General features: G+C 44.0%; 1 protein-coding gene across 3 annotated transcripts in view; it reads left to right on the top strand.

The window, feature by feature from the left end:
• The window catches only part of PDE4C (phosphodiesterase 4C), a 574,417-nt gene that overhangs the window by 399,296 nt on the left and 152,253 nt on the right, over positions 1-22,868 (top strand). For all 3 annotated transcript variants that reach the window (XM_075352494.1, XM_075352496.1, XM_075352495.1), the window contains exons 2-3: positions 17,899-18,090; positions 18,270-18,306. In XM_075352494.1, the coding sequence (XP_075208609.1) occupies positions 17,899-18,090; positions 18,270-18,306 (229 nt within the window). The remainder of the gene's footprint in view (positions 1-17,898; positions 18,091-18,269; positions 18,307-22,868) is intronic.

The raw sequence follows: 22,868 nt of genomic DNA, 5'->3' as shown, positions 1-22,868 counted from the left end.
AAGCCCTTCACATACATGAAAATGTTTTGATCTAAACCAGTAGTCCATAACCTTTCTTGCAATTGAGCATCACATTTAGCTCTGAGAAATGGTTGCAAGCCACTTTCAGCGTCCCCCTCCACCAGAGTAGAGACACTGAGAAGCTAGTGTAAAGACAACCACTGCTTCTTCGCAAAAAGCACATTGTGACCTTGTGCCCCTGTTCCTTATAGGCAGAATACTTAGATCCGGGAGTGCCCATATTACCCCCATTCAGTATTCTTAAATCAAGCACTCACCACACTATTGCAACACAAAGTATTTGAGAGAAACGTGGTTTCTCAACATAATATCATTGTGGCCAATAATAAATATGGATGAACCACTTCTTTAAGCCTTAGCCAAAAAACCCTCAGATGTATCTGTTTATATCCGGGCACTGCCAAGCTAGTAACAGATGATTGGTGGCAATGCTGAGTGTTGGACACCCACCAACCTGATATTCATGACATCTTGAGAATGGGTAGTAAATATCACAGTACTTTTAAAACCCCTTTAAAGCAGTTGTTTCATGACTGACGTTTATGGCATATCCACAGGCTACACAGCCCCTGAGCTGGGACTAAATACAGCCAAACACCCTTGCTGTGGGTCTGATGGCTTTGCTATAAATGTCTTTTGATGAGACAAACACATTAAAAGATAATCTCTGCAAGATGGAAGACTGGGCTGCACAGGACCTGTCAAGTACCCCCATCAAATGTGTACAAATGCAAGAAGCAATTTTGTCCGCATGCATCAATATTCATGTAGGACACAGTGGAATCTATGCCAAGACAAATTGGCTTGCATTGTTTCCGATGTGTCATGTTGAGGTCCGGAAATGTTCTGGAAAATTACTAAAGTTCTGGTCTTGTATGAACAGCAGAGAGAGTTAAAATGCAAACCAGATGTGTAAATTTGACAAAATGCAGAAGCACAAAATTGACTGAAATGATTCTTCATGTTAAATAATCTTCATGTTAAAAATCATGTGATCATTGACAGCGATGACAAGTCACTGAAGAGCTGGAAATAAAACATACACTTTCCATGAATGAAATCCATTCCTTGTGTTCCTTCTCCTATAAATGGTGGTGTCACAGGGAGTGTACATTAATGATTTTAATGTACAGCACAGTAGTAGTGTTTTATTTCATGCTGGTGTAATACATGTTTTCCATTGCTTGCCTTGTTACGAATAAGCAATGTTTTTAGTGAAGAAAATACTTCTTCATAGAGATGGATTTCCTGGCTATTAGCTCAAAGGGTTCATATATGCATTATTTGTGAATAATATTATTATTAGTACACCCTACATATTGGGATAGGATCTTGGAGATGAGAATACCCCTTTAACAACAGTATTTTGGCAAAAAAAAGTAGCAAACTGTGGCACATGTCTGCGCTAAAAGGTGCAATTTTTTTGCCCCACTAAAAGTGGTGAGAAAAGGGGGAATGGTTGAGCAGGCGAGAGTGTAGGCAACGGTCATCCAACATACAGTTAGGTCCAGAAATATTTGGACAGTGACACAAGTTTTGTTATTTTAGCTGTTTACAAAAACATGTTCAGAAATACAATTATGTATATAATATGGGCTGAAAGTGCACACTCCCAGCTGCAATATGAGAGTTTTCACATCCAAATCGGAGAAAGGGTTTAGGAATCATAGCTCTGTAATGCATAGCCTCCTCTTTTTCAAGGGACCAAAAGTAATTGGACAAGGGACTCTAAGGGCTGCAATTAACTCTGAAGGCGTCTCCCTCGTTAACCTGTAATCAATAAAGTAGTTAAAAGGTCTGAGGTTGATTACAGGTGTGTGGTTTTGCATTTGGAAGCTGTTGCTGTGACCAGACAACATGCGGTCTAAGGAACTCTCAATTGAGGTGAAGCAGAACATCCTGAGGCTGAAAAAAAAGAAAAAATCCATCAGAGAGATAGCAGACATGCTTGGAGTAGCAAAATCAACAGTCGGGTACATTCTGAGAAAAAATGAATTGACTGGTGAGCTTGGGAACTCAAAAAGGCCTGGGCGTCCACGGATGACAACAGTGGTGGATGATCGCTGCATACTTTCTTTGGTGAAGAAGAACCCGTTCACAACATCAACTGAAGTCCAGAACACTCTCAGTGAACTAGGTGTATCTGTCTCTAAGTCAACAGTAAAGAGAAGACTCCATGAAAGTAAATACAAAGGGTTCACATCTAGATGCAAACCATTCATCAATTCCAAAAATAGACAGGCCAGAGTTAAATTTGCTGAAAAACACCTCATGAAGCCAGCTCAGTTCTGGAAAAGTATTCTATGGACAGATGAGACCAAGATCAAGCTGTACCAGAATGATGGGAAGAAAAAAGTTTGGAGAAGAAAGGGAACGGCACATGATCCAAGACACACCACATCCTCTGTAAAACATGGTGGAGGCAACGTGATGGCATGGGCATGCATGGCTTTCAATGGCACTGGGTCACTTGTGTTTATTGATGACATAACAGCAGACAAGAGTAGCCGGATGAATTCTGAAGTGTACCGGGATATACTTTCAGCCCAGATTCAGCCAAATGCCGCAAAGTTGATCGGACGGCGCTTCATAGTACAGATGGACAATGACCCCAAGCATACAGCCAAATCTACCCAGGAGTTCATGAGTGCAAAAAAGTGGAACATTCTGAAATGGCCAAGTCAATCACCAGATCTTAACCCAATTGAGCATGCATTTCACTTGCTCAAATCCAGACTTAAGACGGAAAGACCCACAAACAAGCAAGACCTGAAGGCTGCGGCTGTAAAGGCCTGGCAAAGCATTAAGAAGGAGGAAACACAGCGTTTGGTGATGTCCATGGGTTCCAGACTTAAGGCAGTGATTGCCTCCAAAGGATTCGCAACAAAATATTGAAAATAAAATATTTTTTTTTGGGTTTGGTTTATTTGTCCAATTACTTTTGACCTCCTAAAATGTGGAGTGTTTGTAAAGAAATGTGTACAATTCCTACAATTTCTATCAGATATTTTTGTTCAAACCTTCAAATTAAACGTTACAATCTGCACTTGAATTCTGTTGTAGAGGTTTCATTTCAAATCCAATGTGGTGGCATGCAGAGCCCAACTCGCGAAAATTGTGTCACTGTCCAAATATTTCTGGACCTAACTGTATTTACTATAATTGAAGTCAGAAATTTAGTTACATTATAGCGGGAAACCACATCTGGTCTTAATATTGTTTTGTACACTGAATAGTAGCATACCTGCTTGTGCATAGGGGTGTTTTACGATTCCATAATAGCACATTAATACCAGACTTATAGACAGCTATGAGGGTATACTGTACATTTGTATGTATCTGCTTTCATACTGAGACATACTAATTTTTTTTTTTTACATTTCTTATCAATATTTATTCATAAAGCCATATAATGAACATAATCTTCACTATATACATTGACCCCGATTCATCAATACTGGCAATTTTCACTTCAGTCTAGATGAGATGGTGTGCTGGATTGGGATGCTCCTGATTCATTAAAAGGCACACACCTCTAAAGTGGGCTTTACACGCAGCCATATTGCTGGTGAAACCCCCCCCCCCCGTCGTTTGTGCGTCACGGGCAAATTGCTGCCTGTGGCGCACAAAATCGTTAGGAGCCGTCACACGTACTTACCTGCCTAGCGACGTCGCTGTGGCCGAACTGTGTACTCTTCCATATTTCCTCACCAATGTGAGAAGTGCAGGGAGACAGAGGATGGTCGGATTCAGTGCTCTGTCCAACTTCAAAGCAGCACTTACAAGCTTTAAAGGGATTCTGACAGCTGAAACATGCTGCCAAACCGTGGGTGGCATGTATAAGGCACTGGCTGTATTATCTCAGCCAGGTATGTTTGACACTGCGGCATTTCATACAAAAACACTTAATAGCTGCTGGGGACAGGGCATCACTGTGCACTTGTTGTACTGTACATGATGGCCTCACTGCACGCTGCCCTGAGCTGACAGGTCTCTGCCTATACGTGCAAGGAGGCAGACTTTTTAGGAAGAGGCAAGTGACTGTCAGTGGGCAGGTAGAAGCCTGGCTGAGATAACCGTGTGGTTTGGGCAGCATTTATCAGCTGTCGGGTTCCCTTTAAGGTTTGGGACCTGCTAGCGGCGCACACTCCTCATCTAGGTAACCAGCCACTCAAACTGCAGAAAGGCCGGGAATCTAGGCAACGAGCTGTACATGTCAAATAAAAAATCCCTTCTTTCTCAAAAAATCTCTTTAAGAAATTGTAGATTGCAAAGTTGTTTTTTTCTACAAAGTACTATATTCTTCAGGTCGATTAAATGTTTTACTATGTGTACACAATAAAAACAATTAACAAAAATAATTAGGGTTTTTTTTTGTTGTGGTCATATTCTAAGAGCTGTAACTTTTTACTTATTGTGAGATAGAGTTGTGGGTGGGTTTTTTTTCCAGCATGAGCTGTAATATTTAATTGGTATATATGGCATTTGGATTGTTTTTTAATGCTTGCATTTGCATTCATTGCATGGTATAAATGATATGTTAATTTCACTCTGCAGGTCAGTAAATGAACGAAAACCCCCCAAAAAACAATTCAGTCATTTTTTGTTCTTACTGTGTTCATGGGAAAGATTAATTAATAGGGATGATCGAATACCTCAAATATTCGGCTTTGCGAATATTTTCCGAATAGGTCCCCGCTATTCGACTATTCGCAAATATTCGATGCACAATGTAAGTCTATGAGAAACCCGAATAACAACTATTCGGAACTATTCGGGCTTCCCATAGACTTACATTGTGCATCGAATATTCGCATAGCGGCAACCTATTCGGAAAATATTCGCGAAGCCGAATATTTGAGGTATTCGATCATCCCTATTAATTAACATAACATTGTATTTTAACTTGTTACGAACAACAGGATACTAAATATGTGGGTTGTTTATTTTTAACATTTTTTTTCTCGCTCCATTGAGGAATTTTAAAATGCAATTGCCTGAATAATAGACACTCGCTGCCTCAGTACTGCGGTGTATTATGGCTGTGAAGGGAATGCTGATAGGCATCCTATTATGCCTTATTATGCCTCAGGTGGGGCATAAAGGTGGACTAAGATGGCAGATCTGACAATCATTCTTATGTCACTAGCTACCATTGCAGCCAATGGAACCTTGTAATTTGTGTAATGGGGGAGGGGTGATGAAGGCTACCTCCCCACCCTTGGTAACCACGTAGATGGTAAGCACTGATTGCAACATTTAAGGCGTTAAAGGGCCAAATAGGAGATATCTTGAATCGTTCTGTCTGTCAAGTCATAACCACTCTCCTATGGTGATTGTTCCTGACCCCTTTGCAATAAGTACTTCCAGGAGTACATTTACATCATGTGTCAGGAAGGAGCCAAAGATGGACATACATACTAAAAAGATTTTAGAGGGTCGTTGTAATATTGTCATCAATCAATCAGTAAATGGCATCCATTAGACTTCTATAGGTCTTTAGTTTTATCTGGGGGTTTTCCTCAGTGGCTTGGGGGTTCAGCATGGGAAGATGGAGGTGAAACACATCTGAGTGCGGCTCTAAGGCGGGCTTTACACACAACGACATTGCTAACGAGATGTCGTTGGGGTCACGGAATTCGTGACACACATCCGGCCTCGTTAGCGACGTCGTTGCGTGTGAAATGCAGAAACGACCTGTTAACGATCAAAATTACTTACCAAATCGTTGATCGTTGTCCAGTCGTTCCTATCCCAATTATCATTGCTGCTGCAGGACGCAGGTTGTTCGTCGTTCCTGCGGCAGCACACACCGCTGTGTGTGGCACCGCAGGAATTAGGAACGACATCGTACCTGCAGCCGCCGCCAATGAGGAAGGAAGGAGGTGGGCGGGATGTTACGGCCGCTCATCTCCGCCCCTCCGCTTCTATTGGGTGGCCGCTTAGTGACGCCGTTGTGACGCCGAACGAACCGCTCCCTTAGAAAGGAGGCGGTTCGCCGGCCACAGTGACGTCGCTAGGCAGGTAAGTATGTGTGACGGGTGTAAGCGATGTTGTGCGCCACGGGCAGCGATGTTGCCCGTGATGTACAACCGACAAGCAACTAAGGCTAGGATCACGAAAGTATAAATCAGACAAGTGCTATCTGATTTTTTTTTATCTGATGGCACTCGGAGCCAATGCTTTTTTTCTCATACTAATTCGGCATGAGTAAAATAATCACAGAATACTGTGATTTTACTCTGAAATCAGACGAGACTCACCTATTCAAGCATATGGGTGCGTGGAAAGCATGAGACTGCACTCGGATTATATCAGAGTGCAGTCGGATTTCCACTCACTCACACAATAGAAAAGATGGAGAAATGTTATTCTCCATCTTCTCCTCACAGATTCTCTCACACTTTGCTAACACTCTGATCAAACGCTGATCAGTTTGATCAGGGTGTCATTGACCGGATTTTCTCAGATGAAAGAATCTACAGTCAATTGAGCCTGGACTAACTCAGGTTTGACTCATCTACACTTAACCCCTCCACCATTGTGCGAAATTGCATCTGTGATGTGAAAAGAAAAGATTGTAGGCCTACTTCTTCTGCCTCTGTTGTACAAAGAACTAATCATGGGCCTCCTACTTCTGCCCCTGTTGTACAAAGAACAAAATCATGGGCCTGCTTCTTCTTGCCCTGTTGTACAAAGAACTAATCATGAGCCTGCTTCCTTGTATCCCTGTTATACAAAGAACCAATCATGGGCCTGCTTCCTTCTGCCCCTGTTGTACAAAGAACCAAACTTGGGCCTGTTTCCTTCTGACCCTGTTGTACAAAGAGCTAATCATGGGCCTGCTCCTTCTGCCCCTGTTGTACAAAGAACCAAATTTGGGCCAGTTTCCTTCTGACCCTGTTGTACAAAGAGCTAATCATGGGCCTGCTCCTTCTGCCCCTGTTGTACAAAGAACCAAATTTGGGCCTGCTTCCTTCTGACCCTATTGTACAAAGAGCTAATCATGGGCCTGCTCCTTCTGCCCCTGTTGTACATCAAGCACACACATTATCTGGTAATGGAGTGATACACTGAAAGATTATTTAGACTTCGTTTCTTTTGTGTATTCTCCATTTAGCCCCAGACAAGAATAATGCTTACTTTTGTATTCTACACAAAAACAGTCCCCTGTGACATGCTTCCCCACACGGTAAGGGTATGTGAACATGGCGAGCATTTTCAGCGATTTTTCTGCAGCAAAACAAGAGTGTTGGCAAGAAACCGACTGCATAATATTGACAAATTCTGCCACATTTTTCATGCATTTTTCCCATTTTGAATGGTTGAAAATGTTGCAAAAATGCTGAAAAAAATTGACATGCTGCAGGTAAAAAAGAAAAGCACCTTGATGGTTCAAATCTGAAAAAAAGTAAGCAGCTTGTACATGAAATTTCACAAATCTCGTTTACTTTGCTGGTACCGAATAATGCTGAGGCTTTTTTTCTTGGAATAAACACAGCTTGTGATCAAGCCTTAATAGTTTCTTCCTTAGTGTCCCTACTACCGCACACAGTAATGGGTAAGTGTCCACAATCTGGACATGCTATGTTCTAGATGCAACGTGTCTAATCTTGCGGACATGCGAGTGCTCTCCGCAGCAGAACGCAGCATCCGTGCGCCTGATAAGGGTTCTGTGCGCAGCGGATGTTCACTGTATTCTTCCTAAGGACAACACTCCGCAGGCGTAAATTGACATGCTGCAGCTCGAAAAGCTGAGCCGCGCGTCAATTTACACTGTGGGAAAAAGAAGCACAGTGGCAGGAGATTTCTATAAATTCCATCCACTCTGCTTCTACTGTACAATGAAGCATTTTGGACACAGGGAAAACACTCTGCGTCCAATATGATGCCAACACTGATTGTGGGAACGTACACCAATGCTGCCTCATTGTTAGCCAATATACATACTGTTCCACCGTAGTATTTACATGTATCTGTATCCAGAGAAAGCAGACACAGTAGTATTTGCCTAGTGAACCAGGATGAATCCCTTAGCATCTGCTGCAGTAGTAGTTCCTCTCATAAGTGGGCGCCCACTCCGCAAGTTACTCAGCTGATTCTGTTGGATTATTCATGAATTTAGCAGATAAAATGTGCATTGTCCCATTGTAGCATTCCTTCTAGGGAAACATCCCTTCATAATATGGTGCCATAGAGTGACAGGGACTCCATTAACCTATCTGCAGGCTCCATACATATGGTTCTGATGTACATGAGGCTAATCAACATTGTTATCCCATGATATCAAAATTTTAATAAAATGAGAAAATCTGTTTTTCCACTGTGTAATAGGGAATACATACTTGGAAACTTTTAACAAGTGCCTCCAGAGAGATTCCAAACATGCAGCGGTATATAGCCCCCTGCTCCACATCCTGAGGATGCAGAGGCAGTTGAAATAGCTCCCTGCCCATGAGATTTGTCAAGCATGTGTTAGAAAGAGAAAAATAAGTTTTCTCTTCATCCCATGAGGGATTGGTAATAAGGTCTAAGGGATCCTTACTGACATTTAATACCTAGTTGGAAGAAGACTGTAAGTCACACAAGTGTGACCGAGGAAGATATGTATTGCAATGCATCTTAACATAGTCTGTCTTGTATAGTCATTTTGTGCTATAAATACCTATGTATCTCATCTGTCTGTCCTATGAGATATAAATATAGTCTTTTGACCTTGTGTTTTCTTGCTTTAACATCATAATACTCCCTTATTCCTGATCTTTTTACAGATCTTCATGAGATCAATAGAGATTTTTAATCAAAGTCATATACCAGTAAATTATATGTTACAGTGATAGTGAAAGGTCAATAATTAAGTTTGTTTTACATTACTGATGTTTTTCTGTATTGTTATGGTGGCCATAGTTCACTTGCTTCTAGAAATGCTTGTTTCACGATCACACTATGAATGAGCAGAAGGCTAGTTCGTTGGGTGAAATGATCTTTTGTGCTGCACTGCTACCGAGAACAAGGCATGTTGCCAGTCAGCGGCCATTTAACACTATGCATTGGGGTGATAATGCAGGGTTTTTTTTATCAAGAGAAGTGAGGGGAAAGATAAGTGATTCTTCGACATTATAATTCCAGCTTATGTTTTACCCTCTGGATTAAAGGGAACCTGTCAACAGATTTGGGGCCTTTAAGCTATGGCAACCACCACTGGGCTCTTATATACAGCATTCTAACATGCTGTATATAAGAGCACAGGCCGCTGTGTAGAACATAAAAATGACTTTATAATACTTACCTAAATGGTCGCTGCGGTGGAGTTGGGTCATATGAGCGCCCGAGCTGCCGCCCGACTACCGTGCGGAGCCGCCGCCTGACCTACACCCCACCTATTGTCTCCTCCCCATAATCCTATAGAATGTAAGCCCGCAAGGGTAGGGCCCTCTTCCCTCTGTACTAGTCTGTCTACTGTAACTTGTATACGTATTTTGTATGTTACCCCCCTTCTCATGTACAGCACCATGGAATTAATGGTGCTCTATAAATAAATAATAATAATAATAATAATAATATGAGCGTCTCTGTTCTCCGGTGCTGGCGCCTCCTCTTTCGGCCATCTTTGTCGTCCTTCTTCTGAAGCCGGGGTGCATGATGTGTCGTACGTAATCCACACTCGCCAACATTGAGGTCATACGCAGGACCGGCGAGTGTGGATGACGTAGGACACGTCATGCACACAGGAAAAGGAGGACGAAGATAGCCAAAAGAGGAGGCGCCGGCACCGGAGAACAGACACACCCATGTGACCCAACTCCACTGCAGCGATTGTTTAGGTGAGTATTATAAAGTCATTTTTACGTTCTGCACAGCGGCCTGGGCTCTTACATACAGCATGTTAGAATGCTGTATATAAGAGCTCAGTGGTGGTTGCCGTAGCTTATAGGGCCCAAATCTGCTGACAGGCTCCCTTTAACCCCTTCAGCCCCGGGGCACTTTCCGTTTTTGCATTTTTGTTTTTTGCTCCCCTTCTTCCGAGAGCCTTAACTTTTTTATTTTTCTGTCAATCTTGCCATATGAAGGCTTGTTTTTTGCGGGACAAGTTGTACTTTTAAATGAAACCATAAGTTTTACCATATGGTGTACTGGAAAACAGCAAAAAAATTCCAAGTGGGGAAAAACTGCAAAAAAAGTGTGATGGCACAATAGTTTTTGGGATGTTTTATTCACAGTGTTCACTATATGGTAAAACTGATGTGTGGGTATGATGCCTGAGGTCGGTGTGAGTTTGTAGACACCAAATATGTATAGGTTTACTTGTATCTAAGGGGTTAAAAAAAATTCAGAAGTTTGTCCAATAAAAGTGGCGCACGTTTTGCGCCATTTTCCAAAACACGTAGCGTTCTCATTTTTTGGGATCTATGGCTCAGTGACAACTTATTTTTTACGTCTCGAGCTGACGTTTCTAATGGTACCATTTTTGCGCAGATGCTACGTTTTGATCGCCTGTTATTGCATTTTGCGTAAAACTTGCGGCGACTAAAAAACGTAATATTGGCGTTTGGAATTTTTTTGCCACTACGCCGTTTACCAGTCAGATTAATTGATTTTATATTTTGATAGATCGGGCATTTCTGAACGCGGCGATACCAAATATGTGTATATTTATTTATTTTTTTAACCCTTTAATTTTCAATGGGGGGAAAAGGGGGGTGATTTGAACTTTTAGGTTTGTTTTTTTTTTTATTTTTTAAAACTTTTTTTTAACTTTTTTTTATTTTTATTTTACTAGTCCCCCTAGGGGGCTATAGCGATCAGCAATCCAATCGCTATTATCTATCTGCTGATCACAGCTATACAGCTGTAAACAGCAGATTCAGTCACTTTTGTTTTCACCCTGCTCCCGGCCGGGTGAAAACGAACGTAAAACGTCATAGCTGCAGGCGTCATCACATGACCCTGTGCTACGATGGAAACCCCCGAAAGTCACGTGATCACTCACATGACTTCTGGTGGGGGCGGCGGTAAGTAAAAAACATGGCCGCGCGCATATACATCTCGCTGTCAGACTTGGCAGCGAGATGTAAGGGGTTAATGTTCCGGGTGGAATGCGATTCCACTCGGAACATGTAGTCACACATGTCAGCTGTTGATAACAGCTGATATGCGCGCCGATCCCCGCGGCAGGGGGCGGGGCTTAACGGGACACGCTCCATGACGGATATATCCGTCCATGGTCGTGAAGGGGTTAAAGAACTCAGCTGGATATTTTCAGAGCATGCAGTGGTTGTCAAGATGTTGGACTTGTATATGCTTAAGTATTACTCACTGCTTGATCTGTAAAGTTTTATATAAGCTATCGAAGATGTTTTTGTAAATGAAAAACTCCCCTTTTAAAAATATTTGTCTCATCGAATAAATACAGACATTAGCTGCCCCCTTCTTTGTGTGGCCTAAAATCCATGTGTGCTGCAGAGAATATCAGCATATACTCTAGTTACATCTCCAGGTTTATTGGAGAATCCTATTGTATATCCCACTTCCCACCAGTTATTTTTCTGTTCTCATGAAGACACAGCCCATGATATCCTATCCTTACTAATCACGAGTAGGTAGGTCACTACGTTCCACAAGATCAGCACGAACATGTCCTAAAATATGCTGTACTGCTCTGATCATTCTCATGGTCTAATACAGCATGTTCGTTCTTTGCTCGTTTCAACACATACAGAAATGAGAACATTTTGTAAAAAGGTGTTAGGTCTTAAATCAGATCCTTCACAGAAATTAGCATTATTGTTAACAGGAAGAGCAGTCGTATTGATTGCAACATTAATAAAGCTACAAAACCATGGTCATTTTACAAAAAGTGGCTGCCTAAACAGAAAACCATGCTAATAACTTTGCAAGGCCTTATTCAGACATCTAATTTTTGTGTATGAGTGCTATCAGTAATTTTCACAGATAGGTCTAGTATCTGTGATATAGTTATTCAAGTCCGTAGGTTTTCGCAGAGATATGTCCAATTTTAATCTGTTAAAAAAAAAAAAATTGGCAATGCAAGTCTATGGGTTGGTGAAAAAAATTGGGACCGTGCTCAGATGACATTCAAGTGCGATCTGATTTTCAGAGTGTCAGAAAGGACAAGGTAGAGAAACTTTTTTTGTTTTCTCCATGTACGAGAAAAACTGATAACACTTGGACCACACTCTGATCAAAATAATCAGTCCATTTTCTCATACGTGGAAAAATCAGATGTCTGAATGAGGCCGAAACCATAATCCAACAAAAGCTAAACGTTATTCCTATCTTAGCTGTTCATGGCCGAGATTGAAATAACAGCATCCAAGCATAGATTGAGGCTACAGAACCAACTGAGCTACACTGTTCCTATAATTCCTATTTACTGTATTTCTATGAGAGTTATCGGGTCAGTGTATCACAGCTGCGCTCAGCTGTTTCTGGAGGCTTATAGTGGCCACATCGACTATTATTCTTCTTGGAGTTTGATGGTTTCAATGTCAATTAAAGGGCTCTGTGACAGCCAAAACCTAGCTATAATCTTCCTAATATATAATATAATCTTACACAGAACACAGTTGTAAGGACAGCCTACTCTTGATTCTTTTGAGGGTTTTACACATTCTCACACTATCTGAATCCAGTATGTCTCAGGGCATGAACATTTTGGTTATTCTGCTAATTACTCATTTTTAATAGGATAGCGATATATAAATGTCAGTCCGTAAATGTAAATTCAATCACTGTGTCTTTACTTCTTCATATATTTTACAAGTTGTTTAACAATAAAAATATTTTAGTCTATCATTTAATGCTAATGCATACATTTTGTAAGTTAAGGGTCCCTTACACATTAGACTAAAGTTGACTAAACCCATCAATATTGGCGGGATCATTACAGTCTAATTTATAGCACTTTGAGATTCTCCTCCAACAGATGATGTTGGGGAGAGAAAAACCACCACATAGAATATCAAAGACTGAAGAATATAGACATTCAGATCCTCCTGGAAACATGGACCAGAGCTGAAAACGAATCTCTGGTGCCAATCGGATACAGGGAAATCTCTGTCCCTGCCCTTAAAAATAAAAACACCAAACAGGGCCGCTGCTCAGGAGGAATATTGATCTGGTATAAAGAAGAGCTCCACAAGTACATCAAACCAGTGAAGAGAGGAGGCAGCCACATATGGATCAGAATCAGCAGCTCCATCCTCACCTCTCAGTCCGATGTCTACCTCTGCACCACCTATATACCACCGCCAGAGTCCCCCTACTTCAATCCAGACAGCTTTGAGATCTTACAAGAAGAAGCCACCCATTATCAGGTCCTGGGCAAAGTTCTCATCTTTGGAGACCTCAATGCAAGAACAGGGAGAGAAAAAGACTTTCTGACCACAGATGGAAACATCTACATATTTGGGGCAGAGAACGACAGTCACGACTCAGAACACTCAGAGAGAAACAGCTATGACAGTACAGTCAACAAAAGTGGCGAAAAGCTCCTGAACTTATGTAAAAGTTTAGGTCTTCATATTCTTAATGGACGTACAAAGGGAGACTCACTGGGAAGATATACACTAAACTCCCATGTAGGAAGGAGTGTAGTAGACTACGCCATTACAGATATGGACCCGGCAAATATTAGCGCCTTCATAGTCACCCCACAAATGCACCTGTCAGACCACAGCCAACTTCTCCTGTACATAAAATCTACAGAGAAACCATCCACACAAAAGCCACAGCAGAGCAGCCTCTACAACCGACCTCCATCCTATAAATGGTCCAAGACGTCAGAAATAAAATATAAAGAGGCTCCCAACAGACCGGAATTACAGGAGATGCTCCACAACTTCTACAGCTACAAGTACAAGTCAAACCCAGAAGGAGTGAATCAAGCTGCAAAAGACCTCAACAAAATATTCCACACCATGGCCAAATTGTCTGACCTCAAACAAGTCAACTACAAGAGGCCAAAAGAAAAGCAGATCAATGGTTGGTTTGACAAAGAGTGTAAAGCCGTTCAAAAGACCCTGAGAACAGCCTCAAACAATAAACACAGAGACCCCAACAACCCAGACCTGAGGGAAGCCTATGACACCATACAAAAGCAGTACAAAACCATCCTCAGGAGGAAGAAGCAGAGCTACATCTCTACCAAACTTAGCCAACTCCAAGACGCCCTCCAAGACAAGTCCTTCTGGGAAATATGGAACCACATGGACACAAAGAGCAAGAAAAAGAATGACACCCATATCCAAAATGGCAACATCTGGCTCCAGTACTTCAGAGACCTCTACAAAGACATCCCAAAAGAAGGACTAAGCCAAGAGCAGGAAAACATAACGTCAAAACTAAAGGCAATGGAAGAGAAAATCAAAAACTTCCAAAACCCACTGGACACACCAATTACATTACAGGAAGTTGCCGAGAAAATCACTTCCATAAAGTGTAAAAAATCTAGTGGTCTGGATGGAATCCCCCCAGAGATGTTGAAGTACAGCCCACCAGAAATTCAAGCTGCAATGGTTAAACTGTTCAACATTGTGCTGAGTGCTGGCTACTTCCCTCGTACCTGGAACCAAGGACTCATGACACCGATCCACAAGAGTGGGGACAGGTATGACCCTGCCAACTACAGAGGCATATGTGTCAGCAGTAACTTGGGAAAACTGTTCAACAGCATCCTAAACAAAAGGATCATCAGCTTCCTTACCGAGCACAATGTCCTGAGCAAAAGCCAAGCAGGGTTCGTGCCAAACCACCGCACCACGGACCACATCTACACCCAGCACAGTCTCATTCAGAGCCACGTCCACAATACAAAGCATGGGAAGATATACGCCTGCTTTGTAGACTTTAAAAAGGCCTTTGACTCAGTGTGGCACCCGGGCTTGTTCTTAAAAATGCTGGAAAGCGGAATAGGAGGAAAGACCTACGATGTCATCAAAAGCTCCTACACTGAGAACCTCTGCAGCGTGAGTGTGAACGGTAGAAGAACGGCCTATTTCCAGCAGAGCTGAGGAGTCAGACAGGGCTGCAGCCTAAGTCCAACGCTCTTCAATATTTACATCAATGAGCTGGCTACTCCTCTAGAATCTTCACCTGCTCCAGGTTTCACACTCCATGACGCCCAGGTGAAATTCTTGCTCTATGCAGATGACCTACTGCTGCCGGTGTCACCAACCGAGAAAGGTCTCCAAGACAACCTACAAATTTTGGAGAAATTCAGCTCCACATGGGCACTACCGATCAATCTAAAGAAAACCAACATCATGGTGTTCCAGAAGAGAAAAAGAAGATTTGACCAGCATCCTTCATTTGTCGTAAACGGCTGCACTCTAACAGGAACAGACAAATACACCTACTTGGGCCTGGAAATTCACCAGTCAGGGAGCTTCAAACAAGCCATAGAGACCCTGAAAAACAAGGCCTGCAAACCTTTTATGCCATCCGAAGGAAATTGTATCATCTGAAGCCACCAGTGAGGGTCTGGCTAAAAATCTTCGATTCCATCATTGCCCCAATCCTCCTGTACGGCAGTGAAGTTTGGGGCCCTCACACTTACCCAGATTGGTCAAGGTGGGATTCCAGCCCAACAGAAATATTCCACCTGGAATTCTGTAAGCACCTTCTCCAGGTCCATCGAAGCACCTCCAACAGTGCCTGTCGAGCTGAGCTGGGCAGATTCCCTCTACACCTAGCAGCTCTGAAGAGGTCACTATCATTTCAGGCTCACCTACAGAGTAGCAATCCAAGCTCCCATCACCACAAAGCTCTGATATATATACGTGGGCCAGATGAACCAGGACCCCTGGCACAGCTCTCCCAAACCCAACTGGACAAAATAACCAATCACAGCAGCCTGACAAGAACCAGAATCAGGAAGATGGTAGACGAGGGCCAGGAGAGGTATGTCAATGACTGGAGGACCGACATCAACACCTCACAGAAACTGACTACGTACCAGAGTCTACAGAGAGACTACAGACTGGCCCCATATCTGGAAAAACTCCCGGATCCCAGAGACCGCAGGACCCTGAGCCGATATAGACTCAGTGCCCACAGTCTAGCCATCGAATCCGGTCGACACAAGCAGAGCTACAAGCCCAGGGAGGACAGACTGTGCCAACACTGTGACCTGGAGGCCCTGGAGGATGAAACCCACTTCCTGCTACACTGCACCAAGTACTCAGCAGTGAGGGACACTCACTTCAGGAGACTATCACATCTCTTCCCGGATTTCAGCTCCATGAAGGAGGAAAAGAAAATATATATCCTGCTGGGGGAAGAAGAGAGCGCAGTGGAGATAGCAGCGCAGTATGTGAGCGAATGTCATAGACTTCGAGAAAGAGAACTATGATAAGTCATGGACTTCCATAGCCCCCCATCCCAGATGTGGCCCCCCAATCCCCACCCTGGATATGCCCCAACCACCGTTACTACAGTCCCCACCCTGGATATGCCCCATCATAAGCCATGGACTTCCATAGCCCCCATCCTAGAAGTGCCCCCACAGTCCCCACCCTGGATGTGCCCCATCCATCCTTCCTACAGTCCCCACCCACCATCCCCACAGCCCCAGTCCCTAATGTACACTTGCTTTGGCAAAACTAATTTGTATTTGGTCCTGCCAATAAAGCTTATTTGATTTGATTTGATTTGAATAGAATCGGTCATTGGAATTCCTATCTAGAGATAAGTTGCTGTCAGATGAGTCTAGTGTAGCTCTCATAGAGAACACAGTTGAGCGTTGCGATGTATGGGATATTTGGAGGAAATAACCATCAGTCAAACAATCAGCTGACAGCCATTTAATGAGCATGGGGCCTTTGAAGCCCCTCTTCTTAAAGGACAACTGTCAGGAGGCTTTTGTGATGTAATCTGAGAGCAGCGCGATGTAGAGGCAAAAGGTCTGATTCCAAGTGTGTGTCCCTTGTTCAGTAGCTTGCTATAGTTTCAATACATTCAGTATTTGTTCCCTGGAAACTTAATCTACAGAACTAGTCTAATTGGACTATGTGAAGTTGGAAAGCAATTTTCCCCCCCGAATATGGGACAATTAGCATCTGCGCCATTTGGTTTTGCCTTCCTCTAGATCAACATGTTATGCTATAGGTTGAAATAGACCTTCAACCTTAAGAAAAACAACTATCAGTAGGAAATTACTAGAGGACTAGCTGTTCCATGCAAGGAAGTCAGGCTAATCTTTATAACCCCTCCCTCATCACTGTTTGGTAGCAAACTGACAATGCACAGTGTACAGGACAGTACCAGTCAGGGGTGTGAGAGGGGTTATACACAGCTCAGCATTTTGAGCACTGCTACATGTTTAAAAAAGAACTCCAGCAAAACTGCACTAAGCAGGCTAGTAAGTGATATATCCTTGTAATCAGGCTTTATACCTTTATATCATGCACTTCTCAGATTCCATATAAAAAAAAAAAGGCTGACAGATTCTTTTTAACAAATCTAATATCTTCCACTTTTATGTACAAAAGTCTATTTGTGCACACCAAACTATCTTTGTGTCCTAAAATCCATTGTTGTGTTAATTTTTCAAATTAAACATCCCGTCTCTACATAGGTAGATTCTGATAGTTTGTTGTCAGTTTCTAAAAGATAATTGAAAAGTCACAACCGATATGTCTGCACCCCCTTGGTTTAATAAAAGTACCTTGTCTATGAATACATTTATGCATAGGAGAACAGACAAGTACTGTTAATGCATACAGCCTAGGAGCCAGAATGTCATGATTCTGAGCAAACCATGAAAAATAAAAATTATGGAAGAAAAAAAAAAAAGGCTGTTAGGAACTTAAAAAATGGTGTATTTTGTCTAAATATTTTTTTTCACCTTTATTTCAGCTTTGATGTTGAAAATGGCTTATCAGCAGGAAGAAGCCCCTTGGACCCCCAAGCAAGTCCAGGCTCAGGTCTGGTTTTGCAGGGCAACTTTCCCCACAGCCAGAGAAGAGAGTCTTTTCTGTATCGTTCTGACAGCGACTATGACCTCTCTCCAAAAGCCATGTCAAGGAATTCGTCTATTGCCAGCGACTTGTGAGTATCAGCATTTTCACCATTACTTAGCAGCTTCAGAATTCGGATTACTTTTCAGAGTAAAATATGAAATAAAACATTTACAGTGCAAAAATGTATAACATCGCTAAGCTTTATACTAAAAATGATACAGGATAAATGATCCCATTCTTATCTATTGTTCATTGTTGATTATTTAGGCATGGAGAAGACATGATAGTGACCCCTTTCGCACAGGTGAGCAATATATATATATATATATCTCTAATCATACATTGAATGAGAAACAAAAAATGTATTATGTCCAACTGCCTGAATCCTAGCTTATTTGTAAGATGGTACAATCTAAATGACATGCACTTGAAAGCGGTATATAATAAAAAACAGTAGCAGTATGGTCCACATAAATTTATTCAGTACAATTTCAATTAGTGGGAACAAAGGATAGAAACAAAACATTTTTTTTTAGCCCTTTCCATAGCAAAGACATGTACATTTTTTTAACGCTTTCCCTACCAAGGATGTATTCTTACCATGTAGCATAAAAGGGTGCAGGCACGAGTTGTGCGTATAAATGGAAGAAATAATGGGTTAGTTCTTTCCTTGCCAAGGACAAAAAACTGTTTAAAAGAACTGAGAGTCCTCAGTTTTTGATGTCTTTTAATGGCGAACTAGAAAGATGGTAATAAATAGCAAGTTTTCGAGACTACGCAGGTCTCTTCATCAGGCTCAGTATAACACAACATCTGAAGAGTCACATATTTATAGACAACAGAACATAGAATAGTGCAGCAAATAAGACACGTTATGTGAAGTAGAACAATCAGTATGGGAATGGGACAAACAGTTGTGGCAGTAAATATTGAAGCAGTTCATAGATATGTGACGCCCTGGTTAAGCCAGGTAGTCACACATAGGCCCCCGCATAACACCTTCCCTCACCTAGGTAACATACAGCCGACCTGAAACCCTAGTCACACCCCTCAGGGCAAGACAGGCACACCAGTGAGCGGGACCAGGTGGTTAGGAAACGCCCACCTAGGGGTCTAGACAGCCCGGGGTGGGAAAGCAAGCAGAGTGAAGTTGGTAGTTCAAGTTGAGAGGAGTGTGGGCTAGAGCTAGGTGTAGCTCCAGCAGAGGAAGTTCAAGTTGAGCGGTGCCAGGGTCGGAGCCCTGGTGCCTTGGCTATGTGTCAGACGGTGGTCTCCATCAGCGGGAGACAGGAAGACAGCTCGGCAGATCCGGAGGACCGGAGAAGGGTCACACCGGTACCGACACCGAAGACCCAACCGGAAACAACGCACAGAGGGGGTATTCGGACCCTGAAGCCAGGACCGAAACCAGCGGCCTAGCTAATTAACCGATTGAGGGCAGGATTATAGGTCCTGTCCCAACCTAAGTCCCGAAAAGTAGACAACCACCCACAGAGAGGAATAGGGCAACCGCCAGGGCCCACAGATCCCACGGGTCAGTGTCAGATGGGCACGGCTCCTTAGGCACACAAACAGCCGGGAGCAAACTCCTGAGTTCCACACCAGGCAGTCCACAATACACAAAACAGTGTAGAGGAAAGGACCACGACCACCAGCCCGGGTGAGCGGACCAGAGTACAACCGGCCGCGGCGGCCGGCCAGCAGCACCTTGGTTTACCAAAAGACTCGTGTGATTCATTCAATAGTGAGTAACCAACTATCCCTTGGTCCATCCGGGCGTGCAAGCCCCTACCATCGCCAAACCCTGCACAGAGACACTGGACCCCGGGGCAACCATCCCTACCCACGGAGAGGTTAACATCCGGCTGCCATCACATCTCCCCCGGATATCCCACAACAGCAGCGGTGATGTCCCACCTCACCACACAACGTGGGTGGCGTCACAGACAATCTACAATCAATCCCGTACAAATACGTCCCCCCTTTTATTTGGAGTGTCCGCGCGACCCCCGGGTCCGGGGAACTCCTCGAGCCGTACCGTAGGCCCCGGATCCCAGCGGCGTCGGCTGCTGGCACGGGGGCGACACAGATAAGGAGTGTGAAAGTTTTACTGTCTTCAGATTGGGGTCTGGTCCAGAGTTGTGATGCCTCCAGATGCTCTGAAGAGCACATTTCGTAAGTGATGTAAAAAAACACAAATCCATGTGACACATTCATTCCTGCTCTAAATGTGTCAAAGGTCATCATATTTTGGTACTCCCAGACTCCTTTGTCTCTCTGGCATTTGAACATTCCTTTCAATAACAGTAATTTCATATCCGTGATGCTGTGTCCAGGGTTACAAAACTGTATGGCCACAGGTAGATCTATCTTTTTTTCTCTAATTGTTTGGCGATGAGGATTCATCCTTATTCTGAGCTTTTGTCTGGTCTCCCCTACATACAGACCCCGAGTTGGACATTTGGTACATATAATTAAGTACACGACATTGGTGTCTGGGATCTTGTAGTCCTAATGTCAGCTGGGAATGTTCATCTTATCCTTTGTCTATGTCCTGTTGTGTATAAATATGTGACTTCTCAGATTTTGTGTTATACTGAGCCTAATGAAGAGATCTGCGTAGTCTCGAAAGCTTGCTATTATTACCATTTCTTTATCGTTCCATTGGGAGACCCAGACCATGGGTGTTTAGCTTCTGCCTCCGGAGGACACACAAAGTACTACACTTAAAAGTGTAGCTCCTCCCTCTGACCTTATACACCCCCTGGTAGCCAGTCCTAGCCAGTTTATCGCTTTGTGTTCAGGAGGTCATACATCCACACATGCATTCTCATCTGATTTGTTTGACTTTTGGAAAGAGTTTGAAGAAAAGCGGGTCCATGTCTGGACTCCCGGCATGTCCCTTCTCACCCCACTGTGTCGGCGGTGTTGTTAAGGTTGATTTACAAGGCTGAAGCCTTACATGCCGCGCTCCTTCGCCATCCCTTCTGGGCTCTGGCTTGAAGTGGGAGCCAGCACGGTCTCCATGCCTGGCAGGAGTCCGGTCTCCATCCACAGCCCCTTGAGGATTCTGTTGGACCGGAGCACTCATCCCCAGGGACATGGCCCTGCGTCTCAGCAGCTAAGTACCTGAGACGTTTATGTTGGGGGCCCCGGTTCTTTATTGTATGAGAGTATGCTGTATGTGATTGTTTTTAACTTTTCCGGCGGGTTCTCCAGCTTTTGCCAGAGAACCGCGCCGATGGTGCCTGCTTGTCGGCCTCGCCGATTAAATTTAGGCCCCGGCTTCGCCGGAGGCCTAGTTTTGTTTTCCTGCCCTCGCATGTCACTCATGCAGAGGGACAGGTTCGGCTCCTCCCGGCGGCCGTTCTACACAGCCCTCCAGTTCCCGCTCTTTTATAGGAACGCCCCATTTCTGAGGCAGAGTTCACTCTGCTCTGGGACATCCTGCATTCTGCATCTCTGCTGAGGTGCTGTGCACTGGGGGACCGGGCTTCGGGATCTGGAGGGCACACAACACCGCGCTCAGCGGTCTGGTAAGCCACAGCCGGTCTCCGATTGTGGACCTCTGTATATTCTCCCTGGGGTTCATTCTCTGCAAAGCCCCCACTCCAGCAGCATGTCTCACACAAGGAGCAAGGCTCCAAAGCTTTATGCTGCATGCACTGCATGTAAGCTCCTGCTGCCTGAGCTGAGCATTTATCCACACTGTGATGGTTGCTCTAACTGGCGGTGCCACAGCCTGGAGTCTCACCCCCAGTGGTCTCTCCGGCTGCCTCTGCACCTGTGACTGAACCCCCGGCCTGGGTAAAGTCTTTTTCTAGGTCCATATCCCAGTCATTTGCTGAGTCCATGGGACTTTTGTCCAGGACTTTGATGAATATGCATCAGCCCCCCTCACAGGGTGCCTCTAATACTCTTGACAGAGGACTCCTATCCTCTGAACTCCGTCCATCAGAGCTCACGGAGGATTCATCATCTGATCCCAGACCCCGTCCTTCTAAGAGAAGGCGCAGGGTTTCCTCCCCCTCCCCATCCCACGGCTCTGTCTCAAGAGCTGACTCTCTAGCTGAGGAGGATGCCCTCACTGGGGGCTCGGAGGCTATGTATCCCTTCGATTTCTCTGAGGGTGACTCGGACCTTAGTGATTTGATTGCTTCTATTAATTCTGTGCTGGATCTCAATCCGCCAGTATCAGAGGAGCAACTCTCTTTGGCAGAAAAACATCAGTTTACCTCGCCTAAGAGAGTGAAGAGTGTGTTCTTTAACCACTCCAGTTTTCAGACCGCTGTGACCAAACCCAGGGCCTGCCCTGACAAACGCTTTCCAAAGCGTGGTTCTGATGACCGGTTTCCATTTCCACCTGAGGTGGTCAAGGTGTGGTCTCACTCCCCAAAGGTAGACCCCCCGGTGTCTAGGCTCTCAGCCCGGACCGTTGTGTCGGTGGCTGACGGCACCTCACTTAAGGATTCCACTGACCGTCAGATTGACCTTCTGGCCAAATCTGTGTATGAAGCTGCGGGGGCCGCGTTTCCCCCGACTTTTGCAGCAGTGTGGGCTCTCAAAGCCATCTCTGCTTCTCTAGAGGAGATGCATTCCCTCACCAGGGAATCTATGCCTGAGATGGTTACCTTAACTGCTCAGGCTTCAGCTTTTTCATCTTATGCCATGTCTGCCATGCTAGAGGCTGCTCACCGCACTGCGGTGGCTTCAGCTAATTCTCTTGTTATCCGCAGGATTTTGTGGCTTCGAGAGTGGAAGGCAGATGCTTCTTCCAAGAAGTTTCTTGCTGGGCTCCCTTTTGCTGGTTCACGGCTGTTTGGTGAACAACTGGATGAAATCATTAAAGAAGCTACTGGCGGGAAG

The sequence above is a fragment of the Anomaloglossus baeobatrachus genome, chromosome 1, assembly GCF_048569485.1.
Source record: "Anomaloglossus baeobatrachus isolate aAnoBae1 chromosome 1, aAnoBae1.hap1, whole genome shotgun sequence".
Lineage (NCBI taxonomy): Eukaryota > Metazoa > Chordata > Amphibia > Anura > Aromobatidae > Anomaloglossus > Anomaloglossus baeobatrachus.
Note: the sequence above shows the minus strand (reverse complement) of the source record. Positions and strands in the feature narration are given on the sequence as shown.